Source organism: Callospermophilus lateralis, chromosome 14 (genome assembly GCF_048772815.1).
Source record: "Callospermophilus lateralis isolate mCalLat2 chromosome 14, mCalLat2.hap1, whole genome shotgun sequence".
Taxonomy (NCBI): domain Eukaryota; kingdom Metazoa; phylum Chordata; class Mammalia; order Rodentia; family Sciuridae; genus Callospermophilus; species Callospermophilus lateralis.
The window spans coordinates 27989310-28014933 of record NC_135318.1 but is presented as its reverse complement, the minus strand read 5'-3'; the positions used below and the strand labels follow the sequence as shown (position 1 = coordinate 28014933).

General features: G+C 41.1%; 1 protein-coding gene across 5 annotated transcripts in view; it reads right to left on the bottom strand.

Annotated features, from left to right (window-relative positions):
- The window catches only part of Crim1 (cysteine rich transmembrane BMP regulator 1), a 180022-nt gene that overhangs the window by 9493 nt on the left and 144905 nt on the right, over positions 1 to 25624 (bottom strand). For 4 of the 5 annotated variants that reach the window (XM_076833156.2, XM_076833153.2, XM_076833155.2 and 1 more), the window contains 3 exons: positions 21954 to 22169; positions 16989 to 17210; positions 1819 to 2013 (listed from right to left, as the gene is read on the bottom strand). In XM_076833156.2, the coding sequence (XP_076689271.2) occupies positions 1819 to 2013; positions 16989 to 17210; positions 21954 to 22169 (633 nt within the window). The remainder of the gene's footprint in view (positions 1 to 1818; positions 2014 to 16988; positions 17211 to 21953; positions 22170 to 25624) is intronic. The other variant, XM_076833154.2, reaches the window with a different exon arrangement.

Below are 25624 nucleotides of genomic sequence, written 5' to 3'. Positions count from 1 at the left end.
AACTTGGTCCTTATCATCACACCTCTGTGTGAGTCATGGCTGTTCTGGCCTCTGTATGTTATAGTCCCTCCTGCACATTGGTCTCCCCCAAACACCTTTGTCATTCATGTTATTTATCAGCTCGAAAATGAGCCTCCCCACCACTCCTGCAAAGGGCAAGGTTTATGCACTTCATTTGATAATCAAGGCCCTAAAAATCTTGGCCAATGTTCATCTTTTCCTTCCTTACTCTAGCTACTGGAACTTACTCCCCCAGGAGCATTTGCCTTGACCTTGCCAGTCTCAGGATCCTTGGTCAGATTACCTCTCCACTCCAAGGAAGAGAGTCAACTTATCCTTCAAAGTCTAGCTCAATTTCTTTCTCAGTAAAGCTCTCCGAGGTGCCTCTGCTTAACGGTAAAATCTTACCTATGAGCTTTGCACTGGTAGTCTGTGTCAGTCACATAACCATTGTTTCTTAACTCACCCTGCTTTTCTTTCTTGATATAGGAAACTGCTCTTGTCCAGATGATTATGACAAACTAGTGCTTTTGCTGTAACTTTGGGAGACTGGGCAGGTGAGGAGGGATTGGCAAAGGAAACAGAGGAGCACTGAGAAAAAAGAAGGAGACTGAGAGAGTTGACCTGGAAGCCAACTGGAGAAAGTGTTTCATGCAGAAAAGAACCAACAGCTAAATCCAGTGCCACTATTAGCTAAGTAAGATGAGAATTAGGAACTAATTGTGCATTTAACATTGTCCTTTTTAGGGAATAAATGGACATTTTCAAATGGAGCTCGTCTGCAAACACCTAAACAAAAGGCCGACATGTGCACAGCTTGATTAAACACTGTGGGTTTATGGAACTGCCCCATTTTACAATTGCAAAGTATAGATGTGCTTCTAAATTGGCCTGAGTCCAGGCTTACTGCACTGAATAGAGCATGATTCTCTAACAAAATGCTGCAAGAAAACCAGGGAACTGAGGTAAAAGTGGAAAGGTCTTGACTAGCTTTGGTCTTCAATGGGATCTTAGAGTGAGCCCTTCCATCAGTATGTGTGGTCCATGCTGTCTGGGAAGTCTCTCTGTTTAGGGGATCAGATTGGGAACACTGCCCAGAGGCTGTCCTGGTGAGCGCTTGGGTCCTGTGTTTCTGGGATTAGGGGCAGGGGATAAAGGAGCTGTTTTGGCAAGAGACTCAGACACAGAAACTAGGAGAAGGCCTGGGGGAGGATCTAGGCAGCTGTGGGGGACTTAGGTCTGAAAGTAAGAGATTGAATGACGCAGCTGACATGAAGAGTGGGCTGTGGGAAGAGGTGCAGGCACGGGTCCGCAGCCAGCTGGGGTGTGCTCACTGGCTACATTCCACAAGGGAGAGATGAGAAGTCCAGCTGAGGCTGAGGAGAGGCTGCGTGTGATAGTGGGGCAATGGCTGGATGTGATGGACTGAAAAAAGAATGGCAAGGACTGTACTGTGTAAATGTAAGGCGTACATGTAGTCACGTCACTACAGCTCTTAAGCATGTACCCCTGCATCTGATCTCGGGACCCTTTTCACTAGGCTGGTCCAGCACTGTGCTAAACCTGTGCTACTCTGCTAGGGTGGGCATCATTAATAGGCTGGTCACACCCATATGGCTACACGCCCCAAAGATTAAAGAATCACCCTCACCTAGATAGATGGTCATGGTTTTCCAGGTTAGCCCAGGGTTCTGAGCTGGGCAGGTATAGGACTTTAAGCCTGTGAATTTGTGAATGGGTGAGCAGGTTCTGGCTCTGCCTCAGTTTCATCTTAAATGAGAATGACAGCGGATGATGGAAGGACAGCAGCTCAGATACCTGGACACATTGGGCAGCAACTTCCCTCCACGTTGATGGGCTCGACACAGGGCAGAGGTGGGCAGCTGACGGTCGAGCAGAGGGTCTGGCCCTGCAGGCAGTAGCAGTGTGTGCAGCTGTCAATGTCCCACCGCTCTTCATCAGCATAGGCCTTCCCGCTGAAGTGACACACCACCTTCTTTGGAATTGTGTCCTCTAGAGAAAAGAACATGTGGTAGAGTCACCTGATGTGATACACACAGTACCTTACCTATTACACCTGTATGATCACATTGTGCTTTAGGTTTTCCAGAATTTGTGAACTCTTTGTTTCCCTAGTTCCTTGTTGCCATTCTCCTGAAGGAGGACCTTCAGAACCCTTATCTTGTGGTCTGAACACAAATGAGGGCCACTCAGGCAAACAGAGGGCGGTAACTGCGATAATACCTACTTCGGAAGTGTCATTAAACTGTCATCTAGCAAGAGGTGCAGGAAGAGATAAAAGATCCAGCTGAGTATATTTACATAGAAGGATTCAAGAAATGCCTATTTTTCATTGTCTTTTTTTGTAAATAATGTGGGTAATGGAAGAAATGGTAATAGCATTATCATAGGTAGCTGGCAGGCTTCCTCTGTGATCCTTCGGAGGGAATCAGTACTGAAAAAAACATGTTTTCAGGGATGCTGCAGAGAGTTCTCACCCATTTTGGCCACTGAGTCTAGAGTTTATATGCAGAATTCATCATGATGACTCCTTTCATCCTTTATAAAGTGTTGCTACTAATCATATATTACAAAAACTTCTATTTTAGAAACAATCTTATCCCATTTCAACCCATTTTCTTTTCCCCCCAACAAACTATTGGTCTTGAGAGCAAAATATTTTTAAGGTGTTATTTTTAGGCACAGTATAGGAATTTACAGCTTACACGTTCTGTTCTTTTTTCCCCACTCTCCCTTGCCATCATCATTTCTCCCCTGTTATACTTTTCCTTGAAAGTTTCTTTTTCTTATTAAGTTATTTACTAGTGATGGCATTTCACAACACAGTCCTCTGTGGCTCTGAGGGAGCCCAAGAAACCAACAAGGCAGCGATGGGCAAATCCAAGGAGAAACACAAGAGGTACTTGTTGGCATGTCAGGCCAGTACCTGGAAGACGCCTATCAACCTGGGGAACTTCCGTGCTCGGATTCTAAAGGTAGCTGACTCACCCAACCCTGTTCATGAGCCAATGAAAACTATATAGGAATCTGGAAGGAAAGGTTCCTTAGGAATGAAGTGGTCCCCAGGTCTCAGTGTTCTTCCTGGAAGCCACCTGAGAATCTCTTACAGGGACAATGTTCACTGAGCACACAAGAAGGACAGAACCCAGAATGAGCACAGTAGGAAACCTGCTCCAAATGTTAAACTGCATTTCTCTTTTCCTCAACATGTCTCTACTGCTTCTCTCGTTCTGCTACATAAGTTTTAATAGGAGACACTGAGTAAGTATGGAAAGTGACAGCTGTAATCGGAAATCCATTTTTCAGTATCTATCAAAATATAGCACTCCACTATATTTGTCAACACTACACAAAAATTGTTCTAGTGTATTGCCTGTTAAGTTAAAAAACTCATCTGGAGGCTTTCAAACCAACCCATAATACATATAAATACATAATACATATAAAGTTTATCTCTAATATGAATTTCTTTAAGGAGGTGACTTCATTAAGACACCCAAAACATACACATCAAATTGGCTGAGCAGAGGCATTCTGTGAGTCCAGTTCAAACAGCAGTCCCACCTCTAGTCAACATTTCACTGAGTACACTAGTTTGGCCATCAGACCTAGATCTAACTATGCAGACAATTTATCATGATGACTCCTTTCATCCGCAGCAGTATTACTGACTGTATTTTCTAAAAACCTTGTAAGAGCTCATATGGTGGACTGGCATGGCTGGATGAAATTTGAGTAAGTATGTTACTGTGAGAGGAAGCAGGAACCAAGAGAAGGCCAAGCTCTTGCCCCTCCCTTGTCCACCACTTTCTCTGCGCTGTTCTTTTGAGACATCTTGCCAGTGCCCTTCCTAGAGAGGAGGAAGAAAGGAATGAGGTGCAAACACAGAAAAGCTGAAGATTCAGTAAAAAGATATCCAACTCAAGACAAGCACTGGTCTGTATTTTTTGGCAAAGACACTCATTACATCTTAAAGATATTTAATAAATGCTTCTAATATTTGAGGTCAAAATTATGTTTTACTTTTTTTTTTTTTTTTTTGGTGATGCTGGGGATTGAACCCAGGGCCTTGTGCATGCTAAGCAAGCAAGCTACCAACTGAGCTATCTCCCAAGCCCAAAAATTATTTTTTAAAATTAGATTAAGATACTGAAAATAATAATTATGAACTAAACATGATAAAGGCATTCATACATTTAACAAACTTAACAAACTTCTGTCATTAATGCTAAGGAAGGTGTGACCCTGAGCCAGAGGGCTGCACAGAATGGTGGGGCCAGGCCTGGGTGGGCTTTCCTCCCCAAAGCCCAGTGCAGCTACTCTTTGCTAATGTCAATTAAACATAGAACTGGACAATGTGGAGAGCAAAACAACTCACTTTGCTGAGCTGGGAAGGCTTCACCTGGAGAAAATAAAAGGAAGGCATTCTAAGGAAAAGACGGTGTGCCTAATAGCTTGGCACTGTATAGATAGCAAGAAGTATCAGGGTGAATAGATGACAGTGTGGGGGAGTATGGCTGGAGATGAGGTTGGAAATGAATTGTAAAGGGTCTTGAATAACAACCGAGAACTCGAGTATGTGTGTGTGTGTGTGTGTGTGTGTGTGTGTGTGTGTGTGTGTTTGGGGGAGCAGTGCTTATTTACTTTGTTTTTCAGGAAAGAACTTGGGAATGTGATATCACAGAAATCTTAGTGGGGTAAAGCAGAAGGGGATACTGTCCAAGGGGGTGTGATATGGGCCTAAATTAGAGGTGGTGGAGATGCAAAGGCAAGGTTAGTCTGAGAGCTATTTCTGAGAAGTTAACTGTCGGGATGTGAATGGGAAGGAGGAGGGAAGCATGAAGGATGACCCTGTTTTCTTGCATGGGAGGGGAGGCAGAAGTAATTCCAACGTGAGTCATTTTCCTGCTTTAAGAAGTAAATAGTTGGTGACCTTGTCAGGAGTCTGGTCGGGTCTTTATCAAACTGTTCCAGATATTCCAGTGGACCAAGCAGAGCTGCAGTGATTGACCTAAAAACTCAGCCTCTCTGTGTGAACACGGCTATGAAGCTGTCACTAGGTAGAACTGATTTGAGGTTCACCAAGGTAAAGGGACAAATTTATGTCAGTCATTGGAAGTTATAGGCAAGAAAACATAAGTGAAGAAGAGGTGAAGTATCAGGCAACACTGGTATATTATACCCTCCATTCAGCTTTAAAATATTTATGCCCTTTGATCTGATAATTTTAGTGATGTAGCTCAAAAAAGGCTTAAAAGAAGCTATTTATGGAGTGTTAATCACAATATATTTATAAGAGTAAGACATTAGAGGAAGAGTCTGTGCCCAACAATAAGGGAATACTAAGGGGCTTCTGATACAATCAAATGAAAGAACAGCACACTGCCTTTAAACTGCATCAAGAGTAGTCTGAACTGCATAAAGGGGACATTTAAAAACTATCTAAAAAGGAAGGAAAATGATAACAGGGACTGCTAGACTCAAGGGTGAATCTCTTTTACAGTGAAATGAGTTGTCTTGACAAGTCAAACGTACATAAAATGAAAATCTAAAACAGATGCACATGCATCCCTAGCAGCAAGCCTCGGCCAAGCAAACCAATGAGAAGACAGCAGGGAAAAGCTTAAACTGAGCTTGGTTCTACGAAACCTGCCTGTATGGTTCCATGTTTTCTGGGTGACACAGAGCCACTTAGAATACCAACAGATTGCAGGAAAACTAAATCACACAAGCAGTGCCAAAGATCAAGTGTTGAGTTACAGCATAACAGTGTCTATGTAAATACTCATTTAGTTAGTATGAGATAACTGTAATAATATTTATAAAACAGTTTGAGAGAGAACAACTATTCTGAATGCCTCGGAGGCAACAACCAAAAACTTCTGGCCACCTATTAGGTCTAATTAAAGTTTCTCATTTTGTTACCAAAATAATCCCTTTTCTAAATTCCATGAGGATTAAACATTCAAAGTAGCAAGATGGTTATACAAACACAACACTGGGAGCCACACAGAGATGCTGGGGACATGAAGGCTCAGAGGTGGTGTGTCTGAGGCCCTGAGTGACAGGAGCTCACATGGCCTCAGGCTATTTCCCCGTAGGGAGTGGGCAGCCTGCCATAGGCCTAGTTTCCAGATATTTTTACCAATTCATCTCTGTTCCATTCAAGCTCTACTCATCACTGGTTACATTAGAAGCATCTTGCCTTTAATTTCATTTGCAACAAAGTTAATTCAAGTTTGAAGTCAGGAAGTTATCTTACTGGGTTTAAAAAATGGGGGTGCTGGGAAGGCACAGCACAGAGATGGATGCCAGTCCACTGTTAGTTGGTTGCACTGCCAGGATCTTTGTGCTGGCTCCAATAGTCCTGGGGCTTTCCAGAAAACCTTTTTGGCCATCTAAAACTTTTAGGACCCAGTGAAAGTGAGCTGGTCTTGATATCTGGCTTGAGGTGAGCCACAGTTAGCAGTGGACGTATTATAGCAGGGCTGGAAGGGATCCCAGGTGTACCATGATGAATTCATGATGGGCCCCATTTTTGAGACAGCAACAAAGAAAGCTCCCCATTGGTGTTCGAAAGGAGTGGCTCTCTAAGGCTTCTCCATATCTAATCATTTTTCATTATAATAATGGACACACTGCATAATAGCAAATTTTGCTCCTTCAAACATGGTGTAAGACCAAGCCACATTTGTTCCTTGGACTTGGGTGAGTCACTTACTGTTCTACTGAATTTTCATGGGAAGTAGTAAAGGACACTTATTTTGGAAAAGCCCTGGCTAGTCTTCAGCAGAGTGGCAGTAACCTCACCAGACAGAGATCAGATTTGAGTTAATAAGGCTTTATAGAAAAATTTTTGCTTTTGACTAAAGTTTCCTTGAAAGGCCAATGACTTAAACTGAGGCCCAGAAGTATACAGACCAAATTTCAATTCAATTTCAATTCATGAAAATTTTGGGTTAATCTTAGAAAGCTCTGCTGGAAAGTTTTAGAATATCTGGGGGCTAGCCTATACAATTTGAAGTTCTAAATAATAAATTAATAAAAATCATTATAGTCTTTTGAGGGAACAGCACAGAATAATTGAAAACACATATAAAAGCATTTTAAGCACTCAGCCTGAAGAATGTAGAAATATACTGGGAGTATCAAACCAAAAACAATCAGCTTGTACTTGGCTATCAAGTGGGCTGTGCCATTTAATTTTTACTAGTACACTTATCACTCCAACTGGTTTGCTTATGCTGACAATGACACTAACTTTTATTCTTCAATACCTACTAACACTCTTTACTTCTACTTCCCAAATGCCTGCTGTGTACTAGATGTGGCACTAAGCATTTCTTGTGAGTCAGTCCCATTCGAGCTCCAAAGCTCAATGGACGAAGTAATGTTTTCAACTCAGAGAACTGAGGCTCACGGGAGTTAATCACTTGCTCAAGATGTGTAGCTTGGAAGCATCGGGCGAGGATGAGAATGGGATTGGGTCTGGACCCACAGTCACCATACGTTCTGTCTGCCACGCACAGTGAGATGGCCCAAGGGAGGCCACTTTTCTGGGCAGTTATCAGTGACACATAAACCAATGCTGTTACTGACTCTGGGAAATGGGCACTTCTTTTTTCAACTGACTGCACTGCCTGGCACAGTCCTATCATGAATGGAGATTAGCAAAGTAGTTACTGAGGACTTGTGATTCCCCCTGAAGAGTCTTCATTGAGCATGCCTCTCTCTCCCCCTTATTCTTTCAGAGGCTTAGAGGAGACTATTCCATGGAAATCATGAGGTATGACACTAAAATAATAAAGTTTATTTCTAAAACAAACACCTGAGTTGTTACATAGACAAACAAATGTGATTTCCTAACAGCCTAACTTAGCAGGTTATAGATGCATTCCAATGAGATTGCCATTGCTTCATACAGCTCTGGGATTTTCTTCTCACAACAGCATCTATGGCCAATTTTTAAAATATGCAAGGGAGATAGTTGCTATCCTGTGGTTATACCTTGGTTAGATCAGCCTTGGTGGTGTTTAGCTTTCTCAGCTCTAGCCTCTATCTTACAGCTTCACAATCAGTTTGAAATATTCTGCTGAAGTGACAAAGTCCCAGCTAAAGGATGAAGACATGCTTCTGTAACTATAATCAACACAGTGTCAGGAGCCTGCTGGAGGCTTTTTCCCATAGTAGCTGCATCAGCAGGGCTGCTGAACCCAAGAAATGCCCACAGATGTGCTGTTTTGGATTCAAACATGAGCAGTATCACCCTGTATCACCTATGACTACACAAAAATGCACAACATCTTTCAGTGTAGAGTTGAAGAATTTAGCAGCGTTTTTCACCTGTTTTTCCGTCATTCTGGATGATATGAAAAGGGGAGAGAGAAGTGAGGAGGCCTGGAAATGCTCACCCCGTCCAGGCTGGCTCCTTGGACTGCTGAAACTTTGCAATCTCACATCTTTTTTAAGAAAAGAAGCCTTAACAGGCTGTGAAGTTTGGGCTTTGTTTTTACTCTTAAGTTACTGTTAATTATACCATAGAGCTTATTCATGGCTGGGGAAATTTAGAAGTGCTGTTTTCTTCCTCTATGAAGATCCAATTTAGAACCTCAAAGGTCACTGATGTGGACACACAGCCACTGAAGACTCTGATCATGATGCTGGATGCACACAAGTCCCTGAGAAGAAAGCATCTCCAGACTGCTCCTCTGTGGAAGGATGGAGAACCTATACTCTACCCTAAGCTACGTTATAGTTGGGTTTTCAATTTCTGCCTAGGAAATGATTTTCTTGGATGGATACTTCAGGTTCTAAATCTGTTCTGATGGTCATAGTGTGGGAGTAACTTCCTGGGAGGAAGTCAGGCAGTTTTAGAAATTGCATCAGTTCTTTTAAATCTCCTGTGTACTATTCAGAGTCCGGAATAGTCATTTACTCTGGGATCCTGGAGTCCAAGAATCTAAATGCTGTTTTGCTCTCAGAACAAGTTCCCCTGCAAATCAATCCAACACAGTACTACAGTGGGGTATTTGTTTCTTCTACACGCTGAGACTAAGGACTCACTGAGAGCACTGTTCTGAGCCCTGGGGACACTGCAGTGAGCAGATATCCAAGGACTCTGCCCCTGAGTCCAAAGGGTCTCATCATATCCAAATGGTTCTAAAAAGATATGCAAGTATCAGGTCCTGCTCATAACACTCCACTTCAGGGTAGGAAGTTTGAGATTTGAAGGATTTACAGAGAAGACGTCAGTGAAATCATTTAGGAAGGTGTAAAGAGATGCCACATACACGATGGGTAACATGAGATTATCAATGACACAGCTGGCCTGGGCGAGCATTTCTTTCGATGTCAGTGCATACTGCCACAGTGCAGGACAATACTCTTCCTCAAACCAGCACAGGACAGAAGACCCCTTATTATCTTATCATTTACCTTCTCTGAACTGATAAGACACCTGCATCCCTGGCCAGTGAAGTCCTTTTTATTTCTGCATCATGAGTTGGGTGCATTGTTGGGCAGAAAAGTTCTACACTTAGTGAAAAAAAAAATGCAAGAACCTGTTGGAGAAACTAGCTTTACTTTTTATTTTTCCTTTTTAATGTAAAGATGAGATTTAAAAAGAAATTGTAATTAAGCAGGAATCTGAGCAAATACATACATGTCTCTTAGAAGTGTGCAGAGAATCATGGGCACAGATAACTAAGTTTGAACATGCTGGTCTGTGGTTCAGCACAAATTAGGGGAGTGTGAAGTCAGAGCTCAAGTGAAGTCCTGAGGATGCTGGAGCCTAGACAATGTCAATGAAGCAATGATCTAGTTTCAATTTTTTTTTTTTTTTTTGGTACCATAGATTGAACCAGGGGTGCTTAACCACTGAGCCACATCCCCAGTCCTTTTCATTTTTAATCTTGGACAGGCTCTTGATAAGTTGCTTAGGGGTTCACTAAATTGTTGAGGCTGGTCTTGAACTTGCAATCCCCCTGCCTTAACCTCCCAAGTCACTGGGGTTACAGGTGTGCATCACTGCACCCTAAAGCAGAGATCTAATATTAGTAATTCTGTCAGCAAATGATTGAAAACAACAACAAAAAATGTTTACTGATTTAATAAAAAACTTGATTATTTTGTCCTTTTTAGGTTCTGATAAAGAAAACATCTGATCTTAATCCTTCTTTATAAAAAGAAACTTGAGAATAATGTTATCATGTAGGTTGACTCCTACCTCTATATAATGACTTAATTTCTGTGGAAGCCCATTTCATCACAGAAGCCCTTTCTTGGAAGCCCACTGTTGCTTTATTTAATTTCAGATATTTCTTGGGATGGATAGTCTATGTCTAAAATGGTTGAAAGAGTCTTACAGGTTTCACACACTGTAATGAAATAGACTGTCCAGGGTTCCAAGCCAACAGAAGAAATATACATTTTCCCGAGTTCCATGAAGGGAAATTTCCCTACTGCTTTTGGCTGATTCTTGTTGAAAAAAGAACATTATTTCTCAGTAATGGAGCTCAATTCTTGTATTAAGCATCCATTAAGGGCTGATTAAGCCTTCCACCTACAGAAGTTGAAGGAAACATTTCATTTTCAACTTTAAATCCAGTCTCAATTTCATGGCAAGGCCCACAGTCCAAGGTGTGTCTATGGGTACATGAAAATTATGTAGAGAAGTCATTTTGTCAATCAGTACAGTCTAAAAAGCAGATAGGAACACCGGCAGATCAAGGTTTCCTGAATAAGAAGGGAAAAAAACCTAAGTAAAGAAGCTGTCTGTGTAAAAGTCAGAGGACAGCCTGTTTTTAGGAGAAGGTTCAAGGGGAAGCCACTGGACTTGCCAGACTGGCCCATCTGTGTGCCTACAGGTGTTCCACCCTGTCACAATCCAAGTACTCTGAGAAATATTCCTCCAGCAGCTTCCAGAGGGTCCTGGTCATAAGGGGCCTCCTTTGAAGGGGTCTTTACCCCATGCCTGACCATCAGAGGACAGAAAATCAGGTTTGGCCTTCTGGAGCGAAATAAGAAGAAAAAGGGCACATAGTGGACCTCTGGAAACACCAGTGCCAGCCTCCCTTCTGAACAGGAGACACTTTACACAAGGAGGAGAAGCAGGAGCTCAGACAATAGGCTGCGGCTTAGAGGCTCCTGGAGTTACCTGGGGAGACCTGAATTACTGTTCACACTGCTGGGGTCCTGAAACGGACCACGAAGGGAGGGGAAGAACTGCTTCAGGGAGGTGCAGGGTGAGATGCTTCCTAGGATGCAGGGAAAGACCTAAACAAACGGAAATCAAACCCTGCTGATTTTGTGATGACTTTAGACCCATTCTGAAGTTAGTACAGTATATGACAACCAGACTGTTTTCATCCTCACTCTCTAAGGAATAAAACGGAAAGTTCATGAAGTCCCCAAACAGGACGAGCCTCTGAAATAAACAATAAAAATGCAAGTCCCACTTTCTCAGTTCTAACAATGTCCAGAGGTGTGAAAGGACAGTGAGGTCTATAGGTGAGGCACTGTCACCACACCTGCACTGTGGAGAGCACACCATTTCAACTGGATTACAATAAGGTGAGCCAAGCAGTCAAAGGCTTCTGAAGATGAGAGCCTGGGGGATGAAGCGCATCACCCAAGGGGGACCTACAATATTCTCATTCTTCAAAAGTGCATCCTTGAGATGTTATATCCAGGCTTTCTCTTGGAGAAACCAGGAGCCACATGTCACCGAGAGATACAAGAATTCACCTGTTACTCAAAGCAACTGCACTCTCTGTTTCAGGAGCAGTAACTCTACTGAACAACCCACATCCAGAGTGCTTACGCTTTATAAAGTACTTTCATATGTGAACATTAGGTCACCTAATTTTTGTGGCACTTTTGTGACACATAGGACAATATTATTACTCTCATTTTATCAATGAGGCAACTGAGCCAGGATTATATCATTATCACCAAGGCACACAGCTAACACGTGACAAAGTTTTGATCATGACCCTTTGGCTATAAGATAAATTCTTTCCAATTGCAGAAGTTTTTAATTTTAAGGAAATATTTGGAGAAGCAGCTGTGAAAAATGTTCCAATGAAGATGCCAGTATCATAACATTATAGTTTAAAAATAAATAACGTTAAGTTCTATGACTTGTATATTTTAAAGATGCTACATTAAATATTTACTATGTTTGATTCCAGGGATAAACTAAATAAACAATGATCAACAGATACTCCAAAGAGATTGTGTGTCACACATATCTAAGAAGATACTGTTTTGATATAGTTAGGTTTTTATCAAGCAGATATGTAAGCAAAAGGTACACTGTATAATAGACTGACTTGGCATAAAGTATAGACCCCTCCTCTATTAGGGAAAAATCTTATTTAATCATGTGCTCATTGAAGATGACTATGGAGATCACTGCAGTTATAACATTACAGCCAACTGAAGAGAAAAAAACAGCCCCAAACAGGAGCCAGGCATGCTGGATTCCATGTGAAAGCTCTACTTAAAATATTACTATGCAGTATAGGTAGTGAATAAAAAAACTGCTGACCCCTAATCAGACAAACTACAAGCAAGTAATTTTTATGTACCATCTTACAGCTCATTTGCAGAGAACCTCAGATATATATTACATTCCAAAAACAACTTGAAGCCATGTAATCAGAATATCTTAATTTTGTTTATATACAAGTTATAAAGCACATATTTATATTTTATATATTATATGTAGTAATATTATCCAAAAGTAACCAATTTTTGACAAAGGTATCTCTTTTTCCGACAAAAATATCTTATGTGAGAAAGGTGAAACTGAGACTCCGTGATTTCCTGCCAAGAAATGACTCAATATCTGACCTCAGTTATCTTCTAGAATAACACACAGTTACAAATAAATTCTTACCCATGATAATTTTCAAGACAATGTTCTGGGCAGTGAGTAACACTCTGGATCTGGCCACCTCAGGCTGGCCCTGTTCTCTCTGGCCAGCTTGACAGGGGACACACCTTGGCATTTTGCTTCCCAAAGTCAACATGTATGATGTAGCAGCAGCATGGGCCTGAAGAGCCCATGACTTAGACTGAGAAAGTTCTCTATGATCAAAGCGGTGTTCTTCCTATGTAATATCTGGCAAAGGATGACAGAGCCCCAGGTATAGAACAGTTCCACTGAACACTGACTGAAGTTGCTATAGTCCAGCACTCAGCACGGGAAGGGTGTGCATCCCTGATGTACAGTGAGTGATGATGGTGTAAGGGCTGCTGGTTTACTTGTTTGCCGTCCTTGGGGAATCATGGAATAAAGATCTATTTGGGGCCTGGCATGATGGTGCATGCTTACAACCCCAGTGGCTTAGGAGGCTGAGGCAGGAGGGTCATGAGTTCAAAGCCAGCCTCAGCAACAGCAAGGCACTAAGCAACTTGGTGAGACCCTGTTTCTAAATAAAATACAAAAAAGGGCTGGGGATGTGGCTCAATGGTCAAGTGCCCTTTAGTATAATCCTCGGTACCCTCCTCAAAACAAAGAAGATCTATTTGATGAAATAATTTTTGCTCTGGAAAGGATTGAGAGAGGCATGTAGCATGTTGTCAGTGCTAAGGCCATGGGATGTTGTAAGCCAGACCTGGCGTGTCATAACGAGGGACCATGTGTCACATCTGCATCACACATTAGAATTCTCACTAGGCCTCTGATTTCTACCTAATTCATACTCAAATCATCTTTTAAGCCATTTTGAGCCAAGCAGCCTACGTTAAAATAAAATCTTAGTTTGTGTATATTTGTGTAGGAAGCCAGAAGACAAAAATTTAGAAAATCAGAAGATGCTCCATTAAAATGATTGGGTAATTACTACTTAGCTTCTTTCTAGTAGAAGGATGAATTCCCTAATGATGGGTATTACAAGTAATTAGACAAAGCTGTTCACTTTTCAAAATTAATCATCAATCCTATTAATTATGTCTGTATTACACATACTATTAAATTAGCACACATAATATGAGGACTTCACACATCAAAGGAGAAGCATTATCATTGCACATTAGTGACTTGATAATTTAGCTGAAAGGAACACAAATACTGGTAATTAGAAGACTACTTTTAGTAGGATTTTCATTTTTCTTATGGTAAGGAAAAACAGAACTTCACAAGGTGGAAGCAAGCTAACTTTATTTTTGACTACTCTGAAACCAGCAAAACAAAATGAACAAAACGAAACCAAACAAAACAAACAACAACAACAACAAACAAACAAACAAAAAAAAAACAGAAAGAAAGGAGGAAGAAAGATAAAAAGGTCAGTTTAATTGTAGGTGTGAGGTTTTTAGAAATCTGTATCTGACCAATTAGGGAGACCATTTGCCCAGGGACCAGACCAGCAGCCACGGCAAGGTCAGCACCACAGGCTGGGTGGGGTGAGGGGGTTTGTGAGGCACAGGTGATCCTATAGACAGTCTGGAATGAAACTGAGGAAGCCTGAAACAGGAAACAATGCAAACACTGGTGCCCGGTGCCCTCTGGAAAAGCCACCAGGGGCTTTACGACATGGCAAACAGTGGCATGCCCCGCCTTTCCTTTGCCAGGTGATCTTTGCCTACAGTGGTATGGTTGCCACTGAGACACAGCTGGTAAGTGCCTTTGGCTGTGCTGGCCTCGTTCAGGTTGACACCCTGACAGAGATCAGGCTGATTAGAAGTCAGGACCTCTTCGCTGGTGAGAGAAAAGGCCCCCCAAACTAACTTGAGAGTCAAACAGAAAATCCCTAAATCAGAATCATGAGCTGAACTTCCAATGCTTGGAGACAGCAGGGCCGAGCAAGCAAGGGTGAAATCTAACAAGGTTATTTACAAAATAAGCAACAGGTGGATGAAGGGGCTTAATGACTATTAAAGTACCACCACAAAATGCACCAAGTGTTAAGATGAAGGAGTGACCAGAGCACACGGGTACTGCTCATCAAGTGCTAACTCTTCCTAACACTTTCCTGGAAAGAGTCAGGAGCATGGAACACAATTACACCTGTATCACTGTAGAGGGCAGCTGTGGAGCTGGATGTGTTTGAAACGAAATTTCCACTGTACCCTCGTGAGCTTCTGTGAACCACAGTTTGGTGAAAGTGCTTGTACTCTAACTAAAAAATCAAAATCAAATTGATCTTTCCTTCCTACATTAAAGATTGATGTATATTTCAAAATGATCCATCAGTTGGAAATATAAAAGAAAGTAAAAAAAGCAAACGACAAAAGAATGGACACAGAATCCTATGATTTGCAGGTTTCCTTCCACAACTCTGAATTTGCCAATTTGGTTTTGTGAGAAATAGAAGTGATTTACTAGTGTAGAGCAACGAATTTACCAGTTGAGAAATTTACTAATTATGTATTTACTAATTAGGCAGTAAAACACAATAGGAACTTTCATCTAAACAAAACAACCTCAGAATTTTCAACACAGGAGAGATTTGCTGCTAGATTTTCCCTCTGAAGGTACACGGAATTCTCAAGGTTTCCCAAGGATGAACCAAGTGCTCCTGATTGACTTTTGATCACTTTACTACCAAAGTACTGATATATAAACAGGTTGATGCTGGGTGTATTTTTCCTGCCTGCAATGTGAAATAGTACCTAGATATATATCTTTCATTTAGCTCTCACCAAAGTCAAGGCCATTTCTTGTATAGATTTTTGGTTAGCTCTTTAAAAAGGTAAGTAGCACTAAACTAAATGCATGTCTTGGTATATTTCTGGCTCCATTTAGGAGTTGCAGAGCTGATGGGTAGTACAGAGAGGCCCACATCGCAGGCGCTAAGAGCTACCATATGTCCTGGTTTGCTGAAGACACTCCTGGTCTCTAGCTGTGGTCCCATGATAATTATTACCAGACTCCATTTTACCCTAAAAAGCATCAAGGCTTGAAAAACAAATGACATAGATGGTCACTCTAAAGGAGAGATGTAGCTTCCCAAATATAATCTTCAATTCTCTTTGGTCATTATGTTGGGAAAAATCTAGCTCTTAAGATTCCTGAGAAAGTGTCATAACTGTCACAAAACTCTGCAACCAGAATCTCTCTTTTCTCCTAGGTATCACTCCAAATATCTGCAATGATTTGTGTCTAGAAAACATGCAAACTCCCCAACAATAAATGCAGGATACCTACAATTCATAAAACTCACATAGTTTTTCATTTGCTACCCTGATGAAGGGTTCACTCTCAGATTGAGATGCGTCTTGTCTTTCATTTGACTTTATGAGCTAAACTGGATGCAAAAGCAATAACAGAGTGACAGTCTTGGGACCAAGGACAGTCCTTGATTAGAGCTGCCAGCTGTTGCAGCCTCGCCTTCTGGTCCCTGGAACAGCAACTGGCTAATGTTTACAGGACTGGTTTGGTAGGAATGTTAGGGGCTAACATACGCATGTCCTCTGCTCAAGGTATATCACCATGGGTCATAAGAAGAGGGCTCTGTCAGTTACTCAGACCTCAGTGTGCCTAGGCCATCAACATGACAACCATGAGGCTTAAGTAGAAACAATTAACTGCCCCAAGACAGGAAAAGCTGGGAGGTTTAATTAACATTTCACACTTAGTGGATCTCAAGGCTGTGGCACATTTTATACACTAAGTGTACTTTCATATGGGAAATGGAAAAAAAAAAAAAGACCACTGAAAATAATCAAGTAGAGAAATATGTTCTAATACCGAAAATTCTAAACCAGCAAAGGAACCCAATAGAATATGACAACACTAAAATATCACTATGTTCTGAGAAATTTCTTAATTTTTTATGCATTTCATCTTGGGAGCACCTCTTCTGCATCCTTTCCCTACTTGATGTTCCTACCTTGGTCTGTGTGGCATGTCAAACAGATAAACCAATTTCAAAAATATTAACTGATCTAGCAAATGGCTGTCAATGTTGATTTAGTGGCCACTGGCACAGATGAAAGATTTTTTTTCTTGGTCTTACCTAGGCAGTATGGACAACACTGGCCTTTTCTCAAAACAGGTCTTTCACAGGATACAGAAGGGCAAGACTCAGAGTAACAGCTAATTACGCTATCCATGCATACACAGCTGGTACAAACGTCAGGCTTCCAGGACTCAGCTGCCAGGAATATATCCCCTTCATCATTTTTGCAGTAACTAGGCACGCTCTCATTATGGGATGAGGAAGGCTGAAGAGGTTCATCTGGAAAAATGAACATATAGGTCAGCAAAGGAGATGCTGGAGGCCACCAACTGTGCAACAGGGGGGTTGTTACTCAGATTTAGCAAAAATACATGTAGTCACTATGGTCAGGGTGCCACCTTTAAAAAAAAAAAAATGCTCCAAATCAGAAAGTCTTATTCAGGCTGGATCTTGAATTTCAATAGAAAAATAACAAAGATCAAAAAAGACCTGCCACAGCGATTCTGTTATTTGAAATACATAATACACATTCTACTCTTCTTCCTTAGCTTTACAGTCTTGATTTTCTGGGGGTGGTCTCAGGTCTGGGAGTACAATGTGTGAAAGTCAATCAGGAAAATCTGCCTTGCAATTAAGGATGCCATGTCACTAGCTGTAGCTCATGCATAATGAGGCCATTTCAGGAAAACTTTACTTTTTACAAAGGATAGATGTGTTGCTACTACTGTTCTTCCTCATTCTTCCTCTCTAGAAAGTATGAAATATCTCCAGCAACAATGAGCAATACCTACAATTAACAGAACTATTATTTTTCACTTGTTATTCATTTATGGATTCATTACTGGATTGAGATGTGTCTTGTCTTCCGTTTCTCTTCATGAGCTAAATTGGATGCAAAAGCAAAGAGTGTGTGCTGACTGTAGCTATAACATCCTTATCATACCTTCATAGAAAGACTTCAACGGCACTAAGCCACTGAGTCAATGTTGATACACATCTGCCTCCAACCTCGTATAATGGATGTAAAATAAACCTCTATTTGTTTAACACTTGTAGTCACTTTTTTGTCTTACTTACAGCTACATGCAATCCTAATCAATTAATAACCAAACAGATTTTCATGATATCAGACTTTCAAGAAACACCTAACTGTAACTTCCCAAAGTTCAGGCTTCACATTAATGGTTGAAAGATAAGAAATCTAAATCTCACAGAGGGATGTAACCACTTGCAGAGAAACTAGCTGCAAGTCATCTGTGTCTTTTCTGTTTAGAGACTTAGACCAGAGGGTCTCCAGATCATAGTACAACTTGAAATAGAAAAGAGCATCATCAGTAATCCCAGGCATCTCTTTGGATGTTACAGGTTCATTATCAGATTGAGATGTTTACTGTCTTCCATTTGAGTTTATGAACTAAAATGAAATTAATAAAATTAATTAATGAAAACTGAAGCCCCAAGCAGAAATCTTTCAGATATGAGAAAAGAAAATTTAAGTATTAAGGTTCTTACTTGAGAAATGTTACAATCTCTCTGATGAAAGAAAGCATTTTAAGAGTCCAGAAAGAGCCGTAGCAGTCATACTTGGCAAACCCCTAAGAGAGCTACATTTTCTCAATGATATGTTCCTTTCTGAATCAACTGCATGAACTCTATTTTCAGCCAAGAAACTGAAATAACTGAGACAGACATGAAGTTACTGCATGATGCAGAAACTTTAAATGTCACATTCTCCTTCCATCTGCTTTATGAACACACTCTATGGCCAAAAAGTTTGATTTGACAAAGAAGAGTCTCTTTGAGGACCAGGGAAGCTGCTTCATTTGGGGACCTTTCTGAGGGTCAGAGGGAGGCCAGCATAACATAACGAAACCGGCCCAAACCCCTCCCTTAAATATAACCATCTCTCCTATTACCAGCCTGGAAGGCAGAAGCACAATGAAAGAACACTCATTGGTTCTCTTGCTCCCAATGCACGTTGGGTCCTATTTCAGGTAGGGTTTCATAGATCCCATTCATATAATAGGAGAATAAAGACAGTAAAATGGGATTATTTTCTCAATGACCGTTCTGAAGTCATCTCTGCTCACAGATCATTTCTTCCTTAAGAGACTGGCCATTGCTAACTTTTGCTTTGGCTGGAAAAAAGGACAACTCATTCTTACCCACACCGGGGCCTCCAAATCACAAAGGTACTATGGGTCACATTAGCTTGGCTCTTGCAAGTAATGCCTGATTTTAGCAGGGATAGCAGTAATGAAGCAATGGAATGACGGAGAGAATGAAACCCTAGTATCGAGAGGCTTTTTATTTGGGTCCAGAAAAGACCCCAAAAGACATCAGGATTGCAGCAGTGGTGAGTTAAAGCTGGGACGCACAGTGTGTCTGTCATGTTCTTCTACTATGCTAGATCTCCCACCACACCCTGGCTGGAAATGTTCTTGGAATCTTGCCCATTATCTTCTTCCTTTGGGCATTTCTTCCCATTTTTCCGCCTCAGAGACCCTTCTTCTATTTCAGCTTCCAAACATTGCTGCTTTTTACTGGTGACCACTCACTCTTTTTATTTCTCTCTCCCTTTCTCTTATATGCTACACTTTTCTTCCAACTCCAGAATATAAAGAATGGGGAAAAAAAAAACTTAGAAGAAACAAACAAATGCTTATTCTATTGTGGCTCATTTTTACTCTGGGGAAACAGGTGCCTGCAGGGATGCTTCATCTGTTTTCATGAACCCATTTCTGTTCAAGACTTCGCTCTAAGCCAAGCCAGCGGAAGGAGAGGGAATGACAAGGCATCTCAGAAATGGGAACACCATGAAGTATTGTGGCTCTTCTTATGTACAGCATATCTCTTCAGACCAGTTCAGAATACAAGTATCTTAAGATTAAAGATGGTATTTTTCTAGATGTGTAATATGCTGATCAATGCTACTTTTGAAGTTTATTACTGTGAAAAAAGTTGATGTTTTAATCTTTTTATTGCTATAATACAGCTATGAATGGAAAGTTCAGAAAGACACATTACAGGGGAGGTGGCTCATTTTAAAATATAGATTATTCTAGATATACATTTATTCACAGACAGAAGAGTTACCTGACATGCAAAGTAAAACGTCCTAAGCTTTAGGATGAGCAATATCATTGAAGTTTCTCTCTCTAAAAAACAGCCACCCAGATCTAAATTCATAAATGGAAAGTCAAAGCCACTTGGGAGCTTGCTCAATCTACGGCAGGAGTGCAGGAATGCCCCACTTTGCTTGGCTGGAACCTGTGGAGCTCGGCCCATGCACACCCCATCCAAGAAACCATGCCTTGGCATTCTAAGGAGGCCCATTTCCACAGAGCTCTCCTTCTCTTCCCAGGCCCAACCTCTAGACCAGTCAGGTGTCCCTTCAATGAATTTGGGCTAGTGGTCCCCAAGAAGTGCCTTCCCCACTGTCTCTCCCACTGCCAATCCTGTGTTCACTCAGATCCTAGACCACATGGCAGCAGGGGCACTTCTACCAGTGCAAGCTCTCTGGGCTATGTGGACTCTTAAATCCTCCTTCTCAAAGCATGCCTCCTCCTCTTTTATCATTATTTACTTAATTGGAACACTGAGCTGTTTGGTTCTTCTTTTGGATTATTGCTCTAGAGGATAGGAGTCATTTCTATTTTCATTAAATCTTATAATCCCCATGGCTCAATTCTGACATTGCATAGCTATCTGTAACTGAACAGACATAAGCTCATTGTCAGCAATGACTAGAACACTCCAATGGTTTCTACCAGGAGGTTCTGAACAGTCACGGCTCTTTATTAATAGGGACCTCAATCAGCAGGGTATGGATCTGGGAACATTAGTAATAATGATACAACTACAGTGGGCATAGGTCAAACACATCCTAAAAACTGAACCCATATGAACTATTTCTTATGCTAGAAAAGATGTTCATTAATTAAATTTATAAGATTAATAAGGCTGCTCATTACACCATTTGTTCTAAGGTGATGATACCTTGAGGCAATGCATGGTGATGGTGGCAAATTATGTGCCTATCCCTACATGTTCACCTGATGCAGTTTAGAAAACACCATCAACACAAACCTGTGAAGAACTTAGATACTGGATATGCTGAAACAATGGATTCTAAAGAAGCAATTAGATCACCAATGTTAACAAAAAAAAAAAGCAATAACATATGAGGGTTTAGGTTTGAGTAGAAATGCTTTAAGGATTTAATATTCAGAAGGTTAAGCAGCTACTGATTTAATTTGACAGGATGGGAAGTTTAAGGAACATCAAAATAAAACCAGTTGTTCTGCCAACTTGGTAATTTTATATATCAAAATAAAATACCTTTTGAAAAAGCCATATATTCTAGTGTTAACTAGAGTACTATTTTAGTTGTAAACCCCAGTAACTTATGTTTAAAGTCCTAAAAATTTTTCATTGGACCATATTTCTTTCATGACCATAAATTAACTTGATATGGTCTAATAAATAAATAATAACAACACTCTATATACATATGCAATGTTAGTCACTTAATACTCTTGGGTCTTAACTAATTCATCATTATACGTTTGAGGCAGTGGCATTAGCAGTGGCATTAGACACATTTCAAAGTATCTTCAGTACCTTCACATCTTTCAAATAATTTTATTTGCATTATCAATAATTGTTCTTCATGTTTCTTAGAAACAAAAACGACTTCTCGTAATAGTAAAATCTGGAATAATTTGGTGACTACATTTAGTTTTATTGCTAGAGTCTGAGCTATAGGGTTAAAGAAGAAAATGTCAGAAAGAAACAATTGCCTTTCTTCTTCAGAGTCAACTCAGGTGCAAGGCATATTGATTGCACAAGTATGTGGCTGATAGAAACGAATGAATTTAGGAAGCAGGCTGCATGATAATCCTGCCCAAGTTGTTAAGTTTGGCATGCTCCTAGGTGGGGTGAACCCTGACCTGCAAAATGACAACACCCAATTCTGTGCCCTCCCCGGCCAGTGGTGGGCTAAAGCACCACATTGGTTACCTGTACACTGGGGACAGCAGGAGTCCTGGGTACGTGAGGGGTTCTGGCAGAGCAACGGTGGGCACACCTCTGTCTCACACAGCACCCGGCCACTGTGACAGGTGCACTGAGTACAGGAATCAATATTCCACGTTTCTCCTTCCACAAAGTACTCGCCTCCAGGTGCATGGCAAATGGAAGGAGTGCTGAGCTCTGGCTTCTGCACCACAAAGTCATCTGTGGAATGAAACAAACAAACAAACAAAAAATCAAACCAGAAGAAGCTATGCATTTTTCCAGCTCTTGAAGAATCTGGTACCATTTGCTTTAAGGGAGATAAAGGAGTAATTGTCTGAAGAGCATCTTGTTCTACTTTCATCAAGAGGAGAGTGAAGAAGAGAAATATTCCACGCATGGAAATGGAAGATAATGGTAGAAGAGCCAATCTCAGGAAGTGAGGTGCAAGCGGCTTGCGCCTGTCACTAATCATGAAAGAATTCAATAAGAATTAAATTACAGGGAGGGAACTCCATTTAGGAATCTCTAAGAATGTGCAGTTGTCCAGAATAAAGGCCTCACATTTACTGAATGCTTGCAGTGGTCCAATTATTTCCAAGCTAAACGCTTTACATTTACTCTTTACATGGACCTTGTGAGGTAGGCATTGCCATTCTGTTTTTCAAATGTGGAAACTGTGAGCTCTGAGTATTGAGAGCAGTCAAGGGCCTGGACCCACGCCTATGGTTGTTTGGATAATGGAGAGACTTCTAGTTAAACAAAACTTCCAAATGATGTATGCCCTATCCATTTCATTATCTCTGGGATCCTGAGCACTTTTATGCTTGGAAATACGTCCTGCTGTCAACAGGACACGCCTAATCTCAGCCGGCCGCCAGCACACTAGGCAGGAATGCTCCTGTGGAATCAACAGTCTGAAAACTCTCACCTGAGACTAAACATTTGTTTGGCGATATCATCGTCCAGAGAGGTAAGTGCCTAGAAGCGATAACTATGATTTCTTTCCCCAAAGGAGAGGTGGTTTTGGTCCCTTGGTGAGATGGTAATGATAGAGAGGGAATTTAATGTTGGAATGTCTGGAGAAGCACTGGGAGTTGCCCTCAAGTTGGGCTGGGGAAATGAAAAGAATGAAGACATTAACCATATTCGTGTAGTCCAAACACAACAAGCACTTCAAGGAGGTGTTGACAGTGTGGAGTCCTGTTGAGAAACAGTCTGGAGACATCACGGCTGGCTCATGCCTGAAGCTCCACAGACCTTGGGCCCCAAGAGACTGACCCTGACTGTGCAGAGATGCTCAGAGCTGCAATCTCCTATGAGTGCACTGGGGCCCTTATTTTCAAAGCGGTGGTCGGCATGAGAGCTAATGACACTGATGAAATAAAGTGGTGTGGGCCAATTTCCTGTTAAGGAAGTGACTTTCAATATGGCTATCTCTCAAGGGACTTTGACGCAGGGGAGACACCTCAGAAAACGGACATTAGTTAGTGCTTAAATTCACAAGCCAGTGCACCAAACCTTCTCATACATAAACAGCACAGAGGAGGGTAATTAGAAAAAAAGGATGCACTGGGACAAGATGATAAATGTACATTTCCTGTGGCTTATAAAGAAAGAAAAAACTGTTCGAGAGTGTGCCAATAAACTAATGTTGGAAAAAAGCTCCCTACTGCACTCAAAAAAGGTTTTGAGAGGACTGACAACTGTCATCCTTTTAAATGTGGACATGGGGCAGGGGGCAGGAGAGAGCTGTGTGTGCCTACAGGTGTTCTATCTTTCTGTTCCCCCTTCCTCTATTACATGACTCAAGGCAAAACACAAGAGGGGCTGGAGAGATGGGGTGGAAAGGAAAAGAAAGAGGACGAGAAAAAAAAAATAAAAGAGATGCTATCATTTGATGACTATTCCATTGGAAGACTTTGAATGCTGCTCACTTAATCAAGGAAAAATCAGGAATGAATGGAGAAGGAGAATCTTTGAACAAGAGTTCACAAGTACAAATGGCTCTAGGGCCTCTAGTAGGAAGATTCTGCAAGTGGCAATCCACTAAAGACAAGACTTTGGAAAAAACATTATTACGCATTCATACATGAGAATGTGTTTCTGAACATGTATGTGCAGACAGTCACACACCCTCGATAATACATCAATAACTATCTATACAAGAGTCCTGTATCTCTGTAACAGAGAAACATACTTCTGACTTTACTGACTTTCAGTCTGGGGTCAGTCATCTGTTCCTGGTCATGACTCTGCCTTTCCACTGATCTGACGCTCAGACTTCCTCAGTGAGCATATGCTTAAGAGAGAGCCAGATGTCGGTCAGTACCCTATGCTTTCACATCTGTAACTAAAATACAGGTCTTAAGCGAACAGATTATTTTTCCTTCCCTAAAGAGTCGATTTAGAATCTTATCTCATTAAATTGCTTATTCACCTTCTGATCTGACAAAGTGGTTTTTCAGATTTAACTAGTAAAATATGTGAAAAAAGAAAAGTTTTGAAGCAGGGCAAATCTAACCAAACTTGGAGGGAACAAAATAAGCCATTAATTCTGCACTACAACCTGGTCCTTGACAGGGGTGTGGGAGCTGCCTGTCAGGTTGACAGTAATAATTACTGAGGTATACAGAATCTCAAGAGCTGAAGGGACTTTACATGTCCCATGCCATGGGATGCAACGCAGGTGCACTCTGGCTAGCATGAGCCACCTTCTCTCCCAGGCTAATCCTGCCTTGCTGCAAAAGGGCCAGACCTCAGGCTCCTGCCTATGTACCCTTTGCTTAAAGGGACTCATCCACATGGAGATGCAAGACCAGAGGAAAAATAATCATGACTTCAAAATATGACAATAGACTTGAACTTAAAAAAAAAAATCTGATGTGAGAATGGGGAGACCCCTCTTCTCCCTGGCCTTCCAGTAAGAGAATTAATATATTTGTGCTTGTTTTCCAAATGAAAGACAGCTTAAATATTCTTCCCCTAACTCACAGTGGCCTGCACAGAGGGAGAAACCATAGATACACAACCGTGATGAGTGCTTTAGGAAAAACGCAGTAGATGAGAAATTATGGTAATAATTGCTGTTATTGACAACTGTAATTCAGACCCCCATGAATTACAAATTTGTTCTGTTTTATAGTAACTTACTTCGACGATTACTGTTATTATGATTTGAAATGTGTGGTCACTCTAGACTTCTCCATTTGGCAAGAGTGCCACATGTCCATTAATTTGAAAAAGAACAATAGCCATAGACTTTGGTAATTCTTTTCCCTCTCAGGCTATCACTGGATAAGAGATAAGCTTTTATATAATAAAACTAGCACCAATCCCCTCAAATTAACTAGAGCATTCAGCTTTAATACGCTATCAGTAAAACAGAGAGCTGGATTTAAGTACATAAGCCTACATCCTTTACAAACAAGTAGTTCAAAGATCAATATAATTGAGTAAACCATTCAAAAATAACCGTTTCTAGAGCTTTAGAAATTTCTCTGGTTTTTCACTCGTCATTTATAGTACTCGGCCAATTCTGTGGCTGTTGTTTACAAAAGGCATAGAGAGCTAAAAAGTATCCCAGGGGTCATTCCCGTATTTCCCCCAGAGTCACCGGTATAAATGAGGCCCTGCAAGGCAGGAGCCCTCTTCATCTGAAGCACACAAGAGGGCAG